At 40.6% G+C, this 16,917-nt stretch overlaps 1 protein-coding gene across 1 annotated transcript in view; it reads left to right on the top strand.

Annotated features, from left to right (window-relative positions):
• atp8a1 (ATPase phospholipid transporting 8A1) overlaps positions 1–16,917 on the top strand; it is a gene marked incomplete at its 5' end in the record, with an annotated part of 147,420 nt that continues 130,503 nt past the window's right edge. The window contains 2 exons of the mRNA XM_083561771.1: positions 1–42; positions 595–883. Coding sequence (XP_083417897.1) covers positions 1–42; positions 595–883 — 331 coding nt within the window. The remainder of the gene's footprint in view (positions 43–594; positions 884–16,917) is intronic.

Below are 16,917 nucleotides of genomic sequence, written 5' to 3'. Positions count from 1 at the left end.
ATGTATCCGCATCACCAGGCGCTACCATGTGATGCAGATACTGTACGTCACCAGATGCAATTCTGTGGTTGATTTTCAAGATAAGATGGCCAGTGAGTTCACTTTACTGTAGGTGTACCTTATAAAGTGGTGCAATTTACCCTCTCAATACCAAGAAGATGGCTTATTGCAGCCCAAAATAGGAATTCTAATTGCTTGGTGCAAAGTCTTATAAGAAAAGAGTCTAGTCGTGACCGCCTCAAGCACCGAGCTGAAGGAGTGCAGAGTGTGTGAGCAGATCATTGTGTTCCTCTGCAATCCCCCTCTAGAAACAATGAGTAACTGCAGCCGGGATTCTCCACCGGAGCGTCCTATACAGCACTAATATCGGGGATAACTCTATAGCGAACACATTCTTAATTTTTTTGTGTCTATAATTAAAACACGGTTCGCATGTATTTACGCGTTAGAACATTTGATTTTTTTCAAAACAATTCCTTATCTTGAGTGTCTCCGCTACGGAGTATAAGCCACGCTCTCTTTCAGAGAGATCTCCCCCGTTGTGATGAGAATGGTACAGTCCAGCATGTGAAGCGGCGCTTGGTTTCTCACTAGTCTCTCAGCCAGCCCATTGCACGCTTTCTCGCGGTCACGCAGGAGAACCTGCTCTCGGACTACTGGTCTCTTTTGCGGTATTATGACTTCCTGTCTGAAATAAATGCTCCTGCGACGGAAGCCGAGGATCGCAAATTTTTTCACCGAGCTCGAAATTCCAAGACAGGAGAGCGAAGGGCGGGAGTGCGTGGAGTGTGCGTGACAGGTGCTCGCCTCGCTCGGCGTGGGCTTGCAGCTGAGATGCCGCCGGTCCAGAGAACCATGTCAGACCTTCGCTCACGTGCTGAAGGTAAGACCTAGATAAACGACAAGGTTTTACGAACCTTCTATAATGTTTCTAAACGCTTATGTTCGCGCCCGAGTAGAAAATGCGAGTGGCACCACCCATGTGCTGAAGGTTTCTGGGGTGCACAAACTGTTGCGAGATGAAATGAAGCATCTCGGTGTTCTCAGTAGCGGTGTAGCACATCTCAGCTGATCCAGAGGAGCTTCATGACAGGTATTAATGAGGGACTCTAAACATTGTCTGTTCTCAGGTCCCCTTATCAAAGGAGCGTTGGTGTTCATGACAGGTGATTGCATCTTGGAGCGTTTTTGGGCGCCTATAAACACACTATAAAGTGACTCTTTTAACTGCTCTACTTCTCTGTTGAAAGCTTAACAGAGATACAGGAAGAAGCCATGGGTTGTTCTTTAGTGCTACAAATCCTAAAACCTGATCAAACATGATCCAAACATCACACTCATCAGTGAAGAACATCTGGAGAACACATTTGGAAAACTGGATGTGTCCATCATAAACACTTTATGATGGCATGGATGTTGAGATCCCGAGACCCAGATTTCTTTGGGCACATTGGTGACGATAGCTGTGTGATCTCCAAAAAAGTGAAGAGCAAAAATTTGAAAAGAAACCCAGGAAGACACTGATTCTGGAGCAGATGTTGTTTTCGCGTGGCATTATCATGTCGAAAGTCGTTTTTGATTATACCAAATCGAGAGAAAATGGGCCAGATCACGTTTTCCTGTTCATAGATCCATTTTTATTGAATGGTCCAGATTTAAAGCTGGATGTTAATGGAATTAAATCGATTTTTGGTAACACTGATGATTGATGATCGTCTTTCTCAATCTTTATCACTCTTGTTGTGGTTCTTCTTCATAATCTATTCCTATGCATATTCGTACTGTAAGAATCACTGACTCATCAAGTAAAAATCACTGACTCATCATTCTAGTTCATATTCTGTTAGTACCTGAAGACTCCAAACATTAAATATGAAGTATGAAGCTCAATGACTCGATCTCGTCTAATGTTGTTGTCTTTAAATAGACCGATCCACAAGTTGTTTACCAGTTTGCATCTCTTCTGTTTTGACTAGTGGGAACTTCCCTTTTTCATTTACATTTTCATTTTCATAAACCTGAACAGAAAGAAGCCATGCTTGATTTCAGCACCAGGACATTTAGAACAATGATGTGGAAGTAAAAATGACCAAACGCGCTTCGTTTTGACTTTAGCCTGGGGTCGGTATGGCGAGCGTGTTCCTGACAACTTCCCCAGCGTTCCGTTTTCAGCGTTCTATCTCGGCGACAGGCGATCAGAGTTTGACGGGACGGGTATAAGTGCGCGTTCGAGGGACTTTTTAAATAATTCAACATATTGCGTATGTCGACTGCAGCTGTTTTCATGCGATTAAACCCATCAATAATTCAGCCACTTGTTCCATTATCCCAGTTTTCCGCTTTACCAGTCCAATGAGCGAACCCTTCGTTTTCCACTCGGGTCTTTTGGAGCCGACTCGTTCTCTCGCTCCCTCCCCGTCTCGCTGGAAAAGTATCCTATTTATCTGTGCAAGCATTTCTAAGTATGTTGCGATCGATAAGCTCCGTGGGTCTTGTGACCTCCACTGTCCTGAGACAAAGAAAGAAAAAGAGAGAGGAGAGAGAGCTGTTTTTTTGAACACAATATTTAATGCTGTTTTTTCTTCACTCTGATGATGTTCACAGGTCACTCCACAGTTCTCAATTTTCTAGAAGGAAAGTACATTTTTAAAACCCTCTTTATACAGTGTGTGGTTAATTGGCACAACAGGCATTGCAAAAACAACTGTCTGTCTGTGGAGGCAGGAAGGCAGAATATCAGCAGGCTGAAGCGGGGAACTTTCCAAAAAACGCCTTATCTATGCGTGTCTGCGTGTGGTAGTGAGTGAGAGGAGGTAATGTGGGTGTGGAGGTGAAGAATAGAGATTGGGATCTGAGGAGGTGCCCACAACGAGGCCGATTATGAGAAGAAGGCTGGTGCGGAAGATTAGTTTTTCCCCTTACCAGTGCTTACCAGGGCCAGTGCCGCCTTGTACTATTCCAGTTAGCTGCAGTCTAGAGTCAAGTGCGTGGTGCGTATGGGTTGGAATGGAACCCATGTTGGTTTAGTTTTCTTTTCACTCTGTATAAATCTCCAAACTTTCCTGCTCCAAAACAAACCCAAACCAAGCTTCCACCTCCGTGTTTGACTGTGGGTGTGATACAGTCTGCTAACATCTTCTCTCTTGTGCTCCATCTTACAGAAGGTCTTCTGTTAGACACAAAATATCACACTAAAAAAACTCCCCCCCCCCCCCCCCCCAGTCGTTCACTGTCCAATTCTTGTGTGTTTGCATTTTTTTTTTTTGCATGTAACAAAAGGACCATGCATGTGTCACAAAACCAGAAACGACTACACTGATAGACACTGTATACACACAAGCATATACACACATTCTCTATCTATCTATACAGTGTGCGTGTTTAATTCAATTCTGTTTGATCAATTTTATATAAGGGGCAAAATTAAAACCTTCAATTTAACACACGTTTATTCACAACGTCCTTTCTTTACTCGGGTATAAAAACAAAAAAATTAAATAAAAAAACCTCCGCCATAGTGCACACATCCGGCAATTAAAACCGTCCGTGTGGAAACAGCAAAAGTTCAGTTTGGTGTCCTGAAGATTTACGTAATTTAATTTAAATTTAACTTGAACATATTTACAAGAATGCTTTATGTTGAGTTTGGGTTCACTAATAATAATCATACATTTACATAAAGCATGCATATTTCTCCATGTATATGTTGATTCGATATTTAAAAACTTGAAAATAATTAATTTAAGGCAAATTTAGAACAAAAAATAAAAAGATTTAAGATTTATTTATATATATATATATATATATATATATATATATATATATATATATATATATATATATTTTTTAGTGTCAAATCAAATCAAATCAAATTTTATTCATCACATACACATACATACAGGGTACGACATGTAGTGAAATGTTTTGTACGACGGTCCGGCATGAGGGAATAGGATGGGGGAAAGAAAAGGAGGCAGATAAATAACTATAAGGTATGAGAAAAACTATTAAAATAAAATAAAATAAATAAATAAAATAAAGTAAAAGAATATAGGTATAAAGATATATAGATATATATAAAAGGATAAGGTATGAGCAGATATACATATAAACAGTAACAATGTGTAGTGAAAAATGTAAACAAAATAAAAATAAAAATGTAAACAATATGTAAACAATAGGCAATCTATGTCCATAAAGTGTCCGTGTGCGGTATGGTGTGGTGTAAAGGTCCGTAAAGTGTCCATGTGCAATATGGTGCAATATGGTCCATGTGGTATGAATAAAATAAAAAGTGCACTGTGCTGTGCAAGTCCAGAGTTTAAAGTGTCGTGGTGCGAACGGTGAGATATGTTTTTAAAGTGACGTGGTGCGAAGGTGAATATATGTACAGAGAAGTGTAATGATGATGGTGGAGAGAGTGGGCCAGTTCTAAATCCTGGGTGTTTCCTGGTTTAAACACCGGATGGCCTGCGGCAAGAAGCTCCTCCTCATTCTCTCTGTGTTCGCTTTCAGGGAGCGGAAGTGTGTTTGTGATACAGTTTATCTGTTCCTTGGAACTGATAAACTGTGGAAGGACAGTGTGGTTGTAACATCCCTGCAGAATTTTTTACAAAATTTTTGCTAAAGGCCGCCGTCTTGACTCAGCGAATCTGTCTAATCCCGAGGAGCCGAGGCACCATTTACAGCTGTTTGCCTTCGTTCAGCCAAACAAACGAACGCACCTTAGCAAATACCTGATCAAATACCAGGCATTTCTGGGTAATGCGGATCATCATGGGCATTCTGTTCCTAATAACGACTGGCTCAAAAAAAATTTTTTTGTCCATGATGTATGCAAAATGTATTCACAGAATCACATGGCATTTCTAACTTATAACAGGTTAATTTCATGATCTGTTATCATTTGTCACATTATAGCAGCTTTAAATACACATTTCCTTAATATCTTTTTTATTTTTTTGGTAAGAGTATAAAATGCAGGGTTTGTCTATGACCCGGAGTCCAAGAGAGCAAAAATTGGGTGTGATTTCTGGGTGTGAGCGATGGCATGATCTCGCCCTCGTCAATCACAGTGACACTCGGCGATATCGGATGTCTCTAATAGCTCATGTATGTGGAAGCGGGTGGATGTTGCTTTTCTTTGATTATGTCGAAGTACAATAAATCAGTCATCTTCCCCAGTGAGTGACTTGAAATAGTAGGAGGCAAATTGTGACACTGGAGAATCCTTGGGGAAATATTAATAAACAATACCCTTGCATAAACATTTGCTGTATGAGTTTTTTATATATATATATAATTTATCTGTAGTTAACAAAGCATCTGATTCAGAGGGTCTGCATTACAGTTCCCTGTGGACGTGTTCTAACTATACAAATTAGGGACGTCAGATTCACTGATTGGCATAGGAGTTAACTATGTGATGCTCTGATTTTAAGTGTGCATTTGTATCGTAATGTATCATTTTTAACATTTGCATTGGTAAAAAACTATTTGTGTAATTTTTAAGGCTGCAGCTATCGAACATTTTCAGTAATCGAGTATTCTACCGATTATTCCATCGTTTAATCGAGTAATCGGATAAGAACAACTTGTTCTTTATGATATAGCAACACTACGGAGACCAAGGCATGTCTTAAGTCACATTGTGTATAGATTAACATGGCAGAGGTAGAGCTGCATCTTCCTGGAGACAGAACAGGAAAAATAAAGTTTTTTTTACTACCTGTTTGTGAAAGAGCCGTGCGTTTGAAGTCAGAAGGCACTTAAGTAAATTACTGTCAAGTGTCAAAAAAAAAATATTAATTTAGCTGTCTGTCTAAACCAAAGAAATAAAAGCGAATCTGTACCATACTGAATTGCATAGCGTCATATATGTTCCATTGCATCATATTGCGTAGAATCAAATCGAAATCGGATCACACTGCATCCTAACAGAGGCGAGTCGTATCGCATCGTATCGGTAGCTGCTTCATCTGTATCTTTAATGTATCATATCGTTGGCTGTGCATCAAGATGTGAATCGCATCAGCCTCAGTTATGGAGATGCACATCCCTCATACAGATGATGGCGTATTAAATTGAGTGTGTTGATATAAATCTGAAATACAGCCGCCACTATTCTCAAAGCTGCTGTTACAGGAGGTTCTTTAGGCAAATATTTTAGACTTTAACAGCACTATAAGTGTATATAATATCCTTATTACTATCACACAGTATGAGGAGGTAGTGTCTTTGTTCCTCAAGGTAATAAAGCATTACTTCCTTTGACACATTTGTTACTCGTTAAATAATGCAGATTTGAAAACATCGTGCGGTCATTATGAGTCGGGGGGGGGGGGGGGGGGGGATTGTTCCGGACGTTTGTAATGCGGGAATAAGCTGAGCGCTGTGTGTGCAGCCCAACAGGTCGCACTCCGCTGGCACACACTGTAGACGGAGCTGCATCTTGCAGATGCGATTGCGGCACTAAAGCCACGCGACATTCCCGCCTCAGGCTGGTGCCAGGTGTGATATCTGATGCAAGCGAAATATTTAATATATGACTCAATATCCAGACTATAAACAGACACACACATGCTCTCTCAGGATGGCGTAGGAAAATGTTTCATAACCGGACCGTCCAGTAATGGATTTGCCGCTCCGAACGCTTGGTGAGAAAGTGCAGGAGTGGCAAATAAGCGTGTTATTAACAGCAGATTTATTCCTGAGGTTCATCAGAGAAGATCAGGGAGTGCGATATCCAGGTTTGTCATGATCAGCAGCACAGCATCAGTAATGTCATGGAAATTCATGTAAAATCATGTAAATGACGGATCCTCAGGGTTACAGCAGGAATATGGCTTGGGAGAAGGTTGTAGCCACACACTTTGTCTTGCTGACGTTCGCGTGTGTGTGTGTGTGTGTGTGTGTGTGTGTGTGTGTGTGTGTGTGTGTGTGTGTGTGTGTGTGTGTGTGTGTGTGTGTGTGTGTGTGTGTGTGTGTGTGTGTGCGTGCGTGCGTGCGTGCGTGTTCAGTCACACCTTTATTTAGAAGCTGACTAACCTGTACACCAGAGGGAGAATTTCTCTGTTTAGATGGACCAAAGCTTATTATCTGATGAAGAAGCAGAAGAATTAATAACTGTGTATATATCAGTTGTGAAGGCTGTGTTTAATCATAAAGATGTTTCTTGTAGCAGTCAGATGAGACCAGAGTCTTAAGTTGTGCTGTAACTGTACTAAAACGAGTTCATTACCTAAAAGTCAAGGCTTGATGCAGTAGAATAAAATTTTCCCCTTCACTTGAATTTGGAGACCCAGCATGACAATGCTCCTCTACACAGAGTCAGACCCTTGAACTTATGCTTTACATGGGTTGGAGTGAAGATCATTGAACCCCTTTGAGATAAATTGGAATGCTGACTTTACTCTCCACAAGCACACTCCAAACTCTAGTGGTAAAAAGACGTTAATGAAATCTTGGATGTTTAAATGACACTAGAACAGTTTTTCTGTCTTTGTTACTCAATCACTTCTCCATAACTCCAAAAGTCTTAAAACTTTTCCCTTTCCATGGTGGATTTTAATTCTCATGAGACGGTAGCCATACGTTTGATTTCTCTGTTCATTTGCTCGTAGCTGTGAGTGCAAGGATCGATAGCGTGCGTCCTGCAGCTGTTTGAACCTCCTGCCCTAATTGAATGGCTGGTCAGGGAGGGGCTCTGTAGGGACCTCGTGCCTCTTTCATGCTGCATCATCGACACGATCAGATCTCGCAACGGCGTTATGCTCCCTTGTCATCCACTTTCAGTGCATACTCAGTCCCCGAGTGTCGAATCCAGCACTCTGGGGGGCTTGTGTGACCTTTAGAGAGGTATTGTGTCTGGATTGTGGTTGCTCGGAAAAGTGAGCTTTGTGGGCTTGTGGACCGAAAAGACCTCAGTAAAGAGCATATTTGCAATAATACAGCTTTCTGGGAAAAAGGTTGGTTTCTGCTACTTTGAAGAGCTGCAATATACAGTCTGTATGTGTCCTCCATGTTCTCTTGTAATTTGATTTAATTTGGTACTTCCCTGTCACATGGCAGATAACAACCAGGTGAAGGGAAAGACTAATGAAGCTACCTACTTTTAAACTTTTGCTTATGCTACGTTTTGCGCTCTCAGGGGTGAAGAGTTTTCTACCCTCTGCTGAATACCTCAGCTCACACGATTGGCTGGTGTGGAGTGTGCTAGTGTGTGCTAGTGTGATTTACAGAAGAATGAGGGAACGCTCTCTATTCCACCCAGAGTCCATTTTTGCTCTCTGGACTCCCGTGATTCAGGTACGTGATTGTGTTGCAGGTGACGTGGGGGTGTGAATTTCTGCCTAATAATTACTTCTCGTAATTCCACAAGAGCATAAACAGTGTGGGAGTGTTTCATGGAATTGTGCTCTGACTATAACATGTCTATATGATTATTAATGTTGGGTCCTGACGTAAATGGGAGGTTTCATTTAAATTCATTGAACATCTAATGCTTTAGATCGATCGCCCATTGTTCTCGTCTTGTCCCCTGACCTGATCTCCTCTATTTTTAACTCGCTGAGTTATGAGGACATCGAGCCTGGTCATGTATGATAATGTTTTGTAGCAAGCGCACTATTACTCTTGTCATCCTCCAGACCTTTAATCTTCCTGCTGTCAGGTTATAATGATCTCACCCTACCCCCCCGAGTTTCCCTGCAGAGAAACACAGAAAACAGTCAGAAATCAGCAAGGGGGAGGGGTTTAATAGCAAAAATATCATACAAGGTCTAATCATGGTAGTATCGGCTTTTATATAAGTTAGGGATGCGCTTCTCCATAACTGAGGCCGATCCGATTTGCATCTCGATGCATAGCCAACGATACGATACTTTGAAGATGCATATGAAGCAGCTGCCAATGCGATTTGAATTAGAATGGCGTGTGATCCGATTTCAATAGAGTATTGTCCCTTGAGAAGATATAATTAAATGGTTAGCCAAAAGTGAGGGGTGTACTCACTTTTTGTGAGATACTGTAAATATATATAGATTGTAAATAATTTAGCAAATATGTTAAAACAATTGTATCCGATGCACAATTTTTTCAATCGATGCATCACATCGTTGAATCTTACGATCCCAAATATATACCATAAGCATTATATACAATATATAGCATAATGCTGCTGTATCTGCATAGTGCCCCGAAAAACACCACCACCTGCCTGTAATATCAATTTTGTGTGCATTTTCACGACACCTGTATTTTGTTCTTGTTTTATCGTTATTTCCTAAAGCGAATGACGCGCTCTTATGTTCAGTCATTTTGAATGTTTTCCTGCTCATGTGTTTAATTCAGGAACGAGACAGCAGGATTATTAACTTCTGCTTTTCCACCTAACGAAAATTCTGACACAGTAAACCTGCTGAAATGTTTATTGAGGTGGTGAGGAAGCAGAAGAAACATGAAGAGACCCACACAAAAAAAGTCCATACACAGTAAACCAAGCTCAGGATGAAACCAGTAGGTCTGAGGCAGCGTGCCGCTGTTGGCTACTTGACTGCTAACTGACGCCATAGATCACACTGTGTCGGAGATGGTGGATTAGTATGTAAGCCTTTGAAAGCTGCCATTGTAGGGGTCTTTAGTATGACTTTTACCTCTAATCTGTGTGCTGAGTTTGGTTGCAATGGGAAACTTTCTGTAAATTTTCTATGGAGAAAATCCTGACAATTCCGCATATCGAAAGAGTGAATGAATTAAGGATGGAAGGAATGAAGACATTTGTTGATGTATACTGAAATAAGTAGAACAGTTAAGTAGATATATTTTTTTTTAATTAAATATAAAACGCACACACTTACTCACATCTGTATTACCCAAACGGGGTCTAATAAATGTAAATTATTTAATTGAATTTTTCCATTTATTTTATTTCATTCCATTAATTTAATTTGTTACAATTCAATTGATTTACGTAATTTAATCAATAAAATAAAGAAGTGTATTGCATTAATTTGATTAATTCGATTGGATTTTTTATAATAAAATATTATAAAACACTATTGTATTACTGGTGTTAACCAAACCGTTATTTAAAACTGTTTAAAAAAAAAAAAGTAAACTGTTGATCACAAATGTGTTGCGTCAAACCCCTGCCCCCCCCCCCCCCCCCCATCTTTGTGTACCGTCACACCCCTTATGCAAACTAATGAAGATTTACAAAATTACACTTTTTCACTTTAATATATTTTTACATCCAGATTTTTAACATCCATGCCATAGGCTAACCTGCAATTTTGTAAATTTCCTGTTTATTCCCATAAATTTCAAGTTAATTTCTATATATTCTCTTTAATTCCAATGAGAAGTTTCCAGTCTTGCCACCCAAATTCGGTGCCACCCAATTGGTTCCCTTTTTGGGTCTGGTTTCTCTCAAGGTTTCTTCCTCATGCCATTTCAGGGAGTTGATCTTCACCACAGTCTCCACTGGCTCACTGAATAGAGATGCAATTCCAAGGCACAAACTTGTATGTCCTTTAATAACCGCTTTATCTCTGTAAAGCTGCTTTGAGACAATGTCAATTGTTAAAATCGCTATACAAATAAAAATGCATTGTTTTATGCCAGGATTCGTTTGAGCCCAAAATTAAAGGAAATACATGAGGAAAGCCTAAGATTTGTTCCAGCAGCCCTGTTACATAACCATTTTGTTCCACGTCTCTCTCGGACACGGCTCTTCAAATCACATCTCTAAAAGTGTGAGTAGCGTTCGTATGAGTGCCAGGCAGGACGTGCCTCTCTACCTCCACTGGGCATCCCTCTGGACTCAGAGGCTTGTGTGCTACTGTTTTGTCTGTTTGCTGACACAAGCAATAATTCTCATATCTGCTTTCTATCCAGCTTAGCATGGCACCTCTGAGCCTGCGTCCTAAGGCATTCCCTCCAGGGACACCAGTGACCGTCGCTTTCTTGGATGCTTTTTTTCGTTATTTCTGCTTTGATATGTTTGCGCTCTTTTTCTGCTTCTGGTGTATGGAGATCCATGGTAGCTCAGTTGAAAATAAGAGTGTGTCTGATGAAAAGAAGTTGATTAGAAGCAGACAGAAAATGGTGTAGTGCTTAGATAGTACCTTTTTCTGTCTTTTTGTTGGGTTGCTGCACCGCGAGTCTTTTATCGATTATATACAGATCAGTGCCGAGCAGGATTTCAGGTGGTTTCTAAGAGCATGTAAAACCGTGTGTTGGCCCTTTCAGCCTTTTGCTCGCCATTAGTCTCCAGCGCGGCCATGCGTAATTGATGCACGTGGAGCAGAATCCCCTCAAAGACCCTGTAAACGAGTTTAGCTATTTTGATAGATGGTGAAAGTCTGATTGCAGTTTTGGGGTTTACGTTTCGGCATTTGGCGGACGCCCTCATCCAGAGCGACTTTTAGCTCATTCATTCTCTCAAATAATACCAATCTGTGTTTATCTTCACATTTGCACTTTATACTGTATTATTTGTAATATATTTTGCACCCCTATAGTGTGTTTATCGTATTTAGATAAACTGACCAGGCATAATATTCTGCCGTTATAACATAATGAGCGGTGAAGTGAATAACGCTGATTATCTCATCATGACACCTGTTGTTTAGTGGATTATTATTATGCAACAAATGAACATTTTATTCTCAAAGTTGACGTGTTAAAAGCAGGAAAAATGGGCAAGCGTGAGGATTTGAGTGTTTGACAAGAGCCAACCTGCAGCTCTTGTTGGCTGTTCGCAATCTGTGTGTGTGTGTGTGTGTGTGTGTGTGTGTGTGTGTGTGTGTGTGTGTGTGTGTGTGTGTGTGTGTGTGTGTGTGTGTGTGTGTGTGTGTGTGTGTGTGTGTGTGTGTGTGTGTAATATAAATATATATATATATATATTCAGGGGCCCAGAAGTGTCATCTTGGTGCGACAGTGATTGAGCCTTTGAATCCAATGCCTTAATCACGAAGGCCATGTCCACACTAATTAGTTTTCGTTTGAAAAAGGCAGATTTTTTCCTTCATTTTGCTTCCCAAAGTGGACAAATTAGAAGACACTGTTTTCCCAGTGAAGAAACAGTGAAGACACAGTGTGCTTTCGTAAACGATGGCGCATTTTTAATCGTTTTTTAAAAAGCCGGAATGTAAATAAACGCCAGGCGGCAATGACCAAAGTTGAAGCGCCTTACGGTTTGCTCATCGCATGTACAGGGACGTGCGGATTTTCAGATGTTTCAGTGGGAATGAGCAACTTTTGGGAAATGATAAAAAAAAAAAACGAAGTGTGGACGCAAAGCGTTCTTTGCCATTTTTTTTATTTATCCAGATTAGCGTAGATGTAGCCGTAGCTACCACCTTCCTCCTTATTGTAGATTGTGACTCAAGTGCTCAATTGTTCTGCTCTGAGGAAGCTCCTTTGTTTACACAGTAAACACCTGTAATGTAGTATGCTTTGTTGTACGCAGCTGCTGGTAAACATATTAAAGCAAATGGAGGTGCAGGTGTCACGCAAATCTGAACTGGAATGAACATTCCAGTGCTTGTCAACCTTTTCCTATGAATTGGCCTGTGAGAAGCCAAATGCAGTGTAGCGAATGTTTGCGTTGGTTCCTCAACTTCTAGCCTGTGAGTAGAGGCTACGTGGCGGGTTTGAATAAGCACCACTGCCATGGGTTTATTCAGTGAGTAAGTGAAGCGCTTTTTAAATGGAAAAACAGAGAAACAAGTGACTTCAAGTGTTTGTTTTTTGTTGTTGTTGTTTTTTTTTTTTTTTAACACCCACCCAATCAGTTTGTTGCTCAAGGCAGTTAAGGCAACTTAAATGAAGTATTGATTATCCATTCTAGTCTCAGCCTCAGACCCTTGGACTACATACGTTTTAGGCACTTTTCTAGCCACAGGGTTCAGAATGTTGAGGGTTGCAATGCGTGTATGCGCTCATCTTTACTGCAGAGTCCAGTCAGAAAGCACTTTCGACCTATTTTCAGTGTAGCTACTGATTGAAAATTTTCCACGTTTTGAAAGTGAGGGTGAGTTGCAGGCTACGAGAAACAGGTCTGAATTTGGTCATGTGCCATGTACGTTAAATGACCTCATTCTCAGCTTCCTGGCTAGGCATTGATTACAGAAGCTTTGCATCCCAATGTGAAAAACAATCTAGCTAGAGTAGCAATGCCCGAGACGTTAATTTAGATCACTTTATCACTTTATCACTGACTGGAAGGCAAGTCAAATTCCTTGTGTGTGTAAGCATACATTGTAATAAAGCTATTTTTGATTCAGATATACTTGTATTTGTTTGGTTATTTTGATCAGGTAAATATTTTCCACACAATGAACATTCAGGCGTCCATGATCCACACAAAAATAACATTCAAAAATAAAGTCCATCTTGGTGAGTATTCATGTAAATTACATACAAATTACATAAACATATGTTTAAAACTTTGTGGTGAGTGTGAGCAATTGCGCAACAAAATTATACTAACAATTAAATCAAAGTCAGAAATGTAATATTTTTTTTTGAATTATGACCAAACAAAATGTTTCTATTTATGTTTGCATGCGATACAGTTTACATACATTTTCCCAAATTTCTCATCAATTTCCATAAATTCCTGGTAAAGTTTCCAACTTGCAATATTTCCAAAGTTCCCCAGAAGAAGTTCCTATCGAAAGTTAATTGAAATTTACTGGTTCAGATTTTTGGAAATCTGAACTGGATCATGTAGTCAGAAAGAAATCTTTAAGAACAGCTCTGGCGGGTTTTAAAAGCGGCATGGCGAAGTATTTCAGTGAATGCCCAGATGCCAGGAGTGTGCAAAGCTGTTATTCACGCTAAGAAAGGATTTCCCAATAAAATGAATTAAGCTACATGTACATTTATATATTTGGCTGGTCAAAGTAAATCTTCATACCATTTAAAATCCCTTGTTTGGTGCATATACACTAAATACATGTCTTAATACAAGTATTCTATTTAGTAATAGTAAAATAGTAAAACCAGTCCTGCTGTAAACAGTGTGTGAGCAGCCATGTTGATTTGATGGCACTCTGTTAAATAGGCAGGAACTAGTATCTGAGATTACCCCATGTTGTGTGGGTGTTCTATCGGGGGGTTTTCTTCAGGCCGAACGCAGGGATTAAATATTGCAACTCTGCCACGATTACAGCACCATGTACAGCCTCGTGACCCTGAGAATACTTTCTTGTCTAATTTAAATGGTGCTCTGTTTTAAACTTGTTTTGGTGGCGTCTACTTACTGTGGCACGAACATACAGTTCAGCATCTGTTCAACTGCAAGCAGAACATTTTGAGAGGAATAAATGATAGAAGAAATAATTTTTTTTTAAGTTGTTATAAAGAAGCTTTTGGGCTTATGATAATTGTAATAGATATTAATCAGTGTTTGACTCATTAATATCATTCTAATAGATTTTTATACATAAACTGAGTTGATTTAAGCAACAGTCTTGTGACAAAAATGATAATAGGACATTATAACCATAATAAATTATAGTACTTTGGGTACTTCATTACATGTGATGGCACAAGGTACTTTTACTCAAGTGAGTGTATCTCTACTTTAACTCAAGTAAATGGTTTGTGTACTTCGTCCACCACTGCTTTTTTTCTCTCTCTATTAAAAAGGCACTACAAAGTACCAGCTGATAACCTCGATCTTATACTATCTATCTTGATGGGTGTGGTCTCTTCACTGAACTCTGCCCTCTTTGGAGCAAGGGTTCAAAATGATCAAAATCATATTCTGAGACTTTTTGGAGGTAGTAGGTCAGTGGTTCAAACCCCAGTATCACCAAGTTGGGCCCTTGCTCAAGGCACTTGACCCTTTGTGCTCCAGGGGGCTGTATCATGGTAGACCCTGCACCCTGAGCCTTGCTTCCTAACATTGGTGGGATATGCTGAGAGAGAATTTGACAGATATAAAGTACCTTTTACATAATAAGGGTTCTGGGCACTGAGGCGTTTTTTTCCCCTTTTGGTTTGTCACCTGTTTTGTACATTTCCAGGTTCTTTAAGTTACATGACTACATGAGCCGATGGCGTTGTTACGCAGACATCCAATCGGGACGCCTTGATAATCTTAATTTTCCCTTAAGACTTAGGGAATCCTGTAAGTCTCTCATCCTCTTTCGTCATCTGGCTGGGCAGTTGCTTAAGTGGGGCAAGATGGCCTGAGCGTGAGGCACACAGGGGACTGCTACAGGATGATGATCCTGGCTGTGCTGTAGGGGAGGGGTTGCAGGGCGACGAGGGGGGGAGAATGGCTATATTTAGCACCGAACGCGTGCAAAGGTGGGAAAAGAGTATGAGAGAAGCAAAGTAAATAAGCGTGCGAAACCAAGAGGGTGGAACAAAAAGGAAGCCGGGTTTTGATGAGTTCTCTGCAGTGACTGTGCAAACAGTTTACTAGCTGTCTAACACCTCGCACTCGGGCGACAATTATATCTGAGATATGTGTGGCTCGAGCGTGACCGGAGTCTGAAGTGGCGAGGCAGCGGGCGGGGGGAGGGGTGCTGTTTCAGTATGCAGGATTGTGCTCGGGGGGCTGATGGATTTGTGTCAAGCCTCCCGTCCATTTCCTCTGTTGCCAGGACGAAAATAAAGGGTGTGTCCTATGTGGCCCCCCGTTGCTGCTTTTTATGATACTACATGTTGTTGTTGACAATTTCTTTTTTTCTGATCGTGTTTCCTGTTATAGAAGGGCACATCCTCCCTGTCTGGATTCACTGCACTGAGAGAGCAGGGCTTAATACTGCAGTCACTGACTCTCTGCATGTTTTCTTCCCAATCCCCCTCTCTCTCTCTCTCTCTCTCTCTCTCTCTCTCTCTCTCTCTCTCTCTCTCTCTCTCTCTCTCTCTCTCTCTCTCTCTGCTCTCTCCACGCTCTCTCTCTCTTCATTCTTTCTCTGCTCTTTCTCACTCTGATCTGACCCCTCTTTCATTCTGCGCTCTTTCTCTACTTTTTTTTCCCCGGTTTTTCTCTTTATTTTTCCCCCTCTCTTTCCCTCTATTCTTTTCTCACCCTTTTTCTTATCCAATCGACTCCTCCCTATTATTTCTCTTTGTTCTCTCCCCAGATTTCCTTTTCATTCTCTCCTCACTCTTTCCGTTCTCTCTCTGCTTTTTCTCTCCGTTCTCTCCCTCCTCTTTCTCTCTGTTCTTTTTCCTGTTTTCTCTCCCCACTTTCTCCCATTTCCCCCCCCCTCTCTCTATCCCCGCTCTCCCAACAGGGAAATCCCTTCTGTTTTTGTGAAGCTTTTACATTGCAGGGTTTTTTTTTCATTTCTCCAGTATAATTAAATGAAAGCTCTCAGCGCTGATGGCTGCCACTCCACTGTTCACATTTAAAATTATAGCTTTTAGATTAATGAATCATTGCCATTTTTTTCTCTGCTCCTGTATTCAGGTTATAGCGACATGCTGATTGATGACTGAGCAGTGCAGGCTGGAGTGGAGCCGTAAACGTGAAATTCTGGGCCGATTCATATAGAAGCATTTTCATCCACTAAATGGAATGAGTGCTTTGGTAGATGTTCGAGTAGGGCTGCACAACTATCGTTTTTGTGCGCTGAGTACGCAATCTTTCTTTAGTCAATGTACTCAATGCCGATACCAGAGTGAGCACACTGCTTAATATAAATCATTCAGCGATGTCACAGTGCATTTTATTTAGCTCTGTTTATTTTCTTACAGATTGACCAAGAGCACTTTAGGGATAGTTGGTATTACATGAGATGTATAAGTTAGATTTTAGATTGAGATCGCATTGGAGCAGAGCAGGTTTTAAAACTGTAAATGAACTGTTCTGTCTGCATCCGAATCCATTGTTGTAAATGATCTAAAACGAGTAATTGGCAGGAATAACACACACACACACACACACAC

This window comes from Silurus aristotelis (assembly GCF_946808225.1).
Source record: "Silurus aristotelis genome assembly, chromosome: 14".
Lineage (NCBI taxonomy): Eukaryota > Metazoa > Chordata > Actinopteri > Siluriformes > Siluridae > Silurus > Silurus aristotelis.
This window is presented reverse-complemented; position numbering and strand designations above follow the sequence as displayed.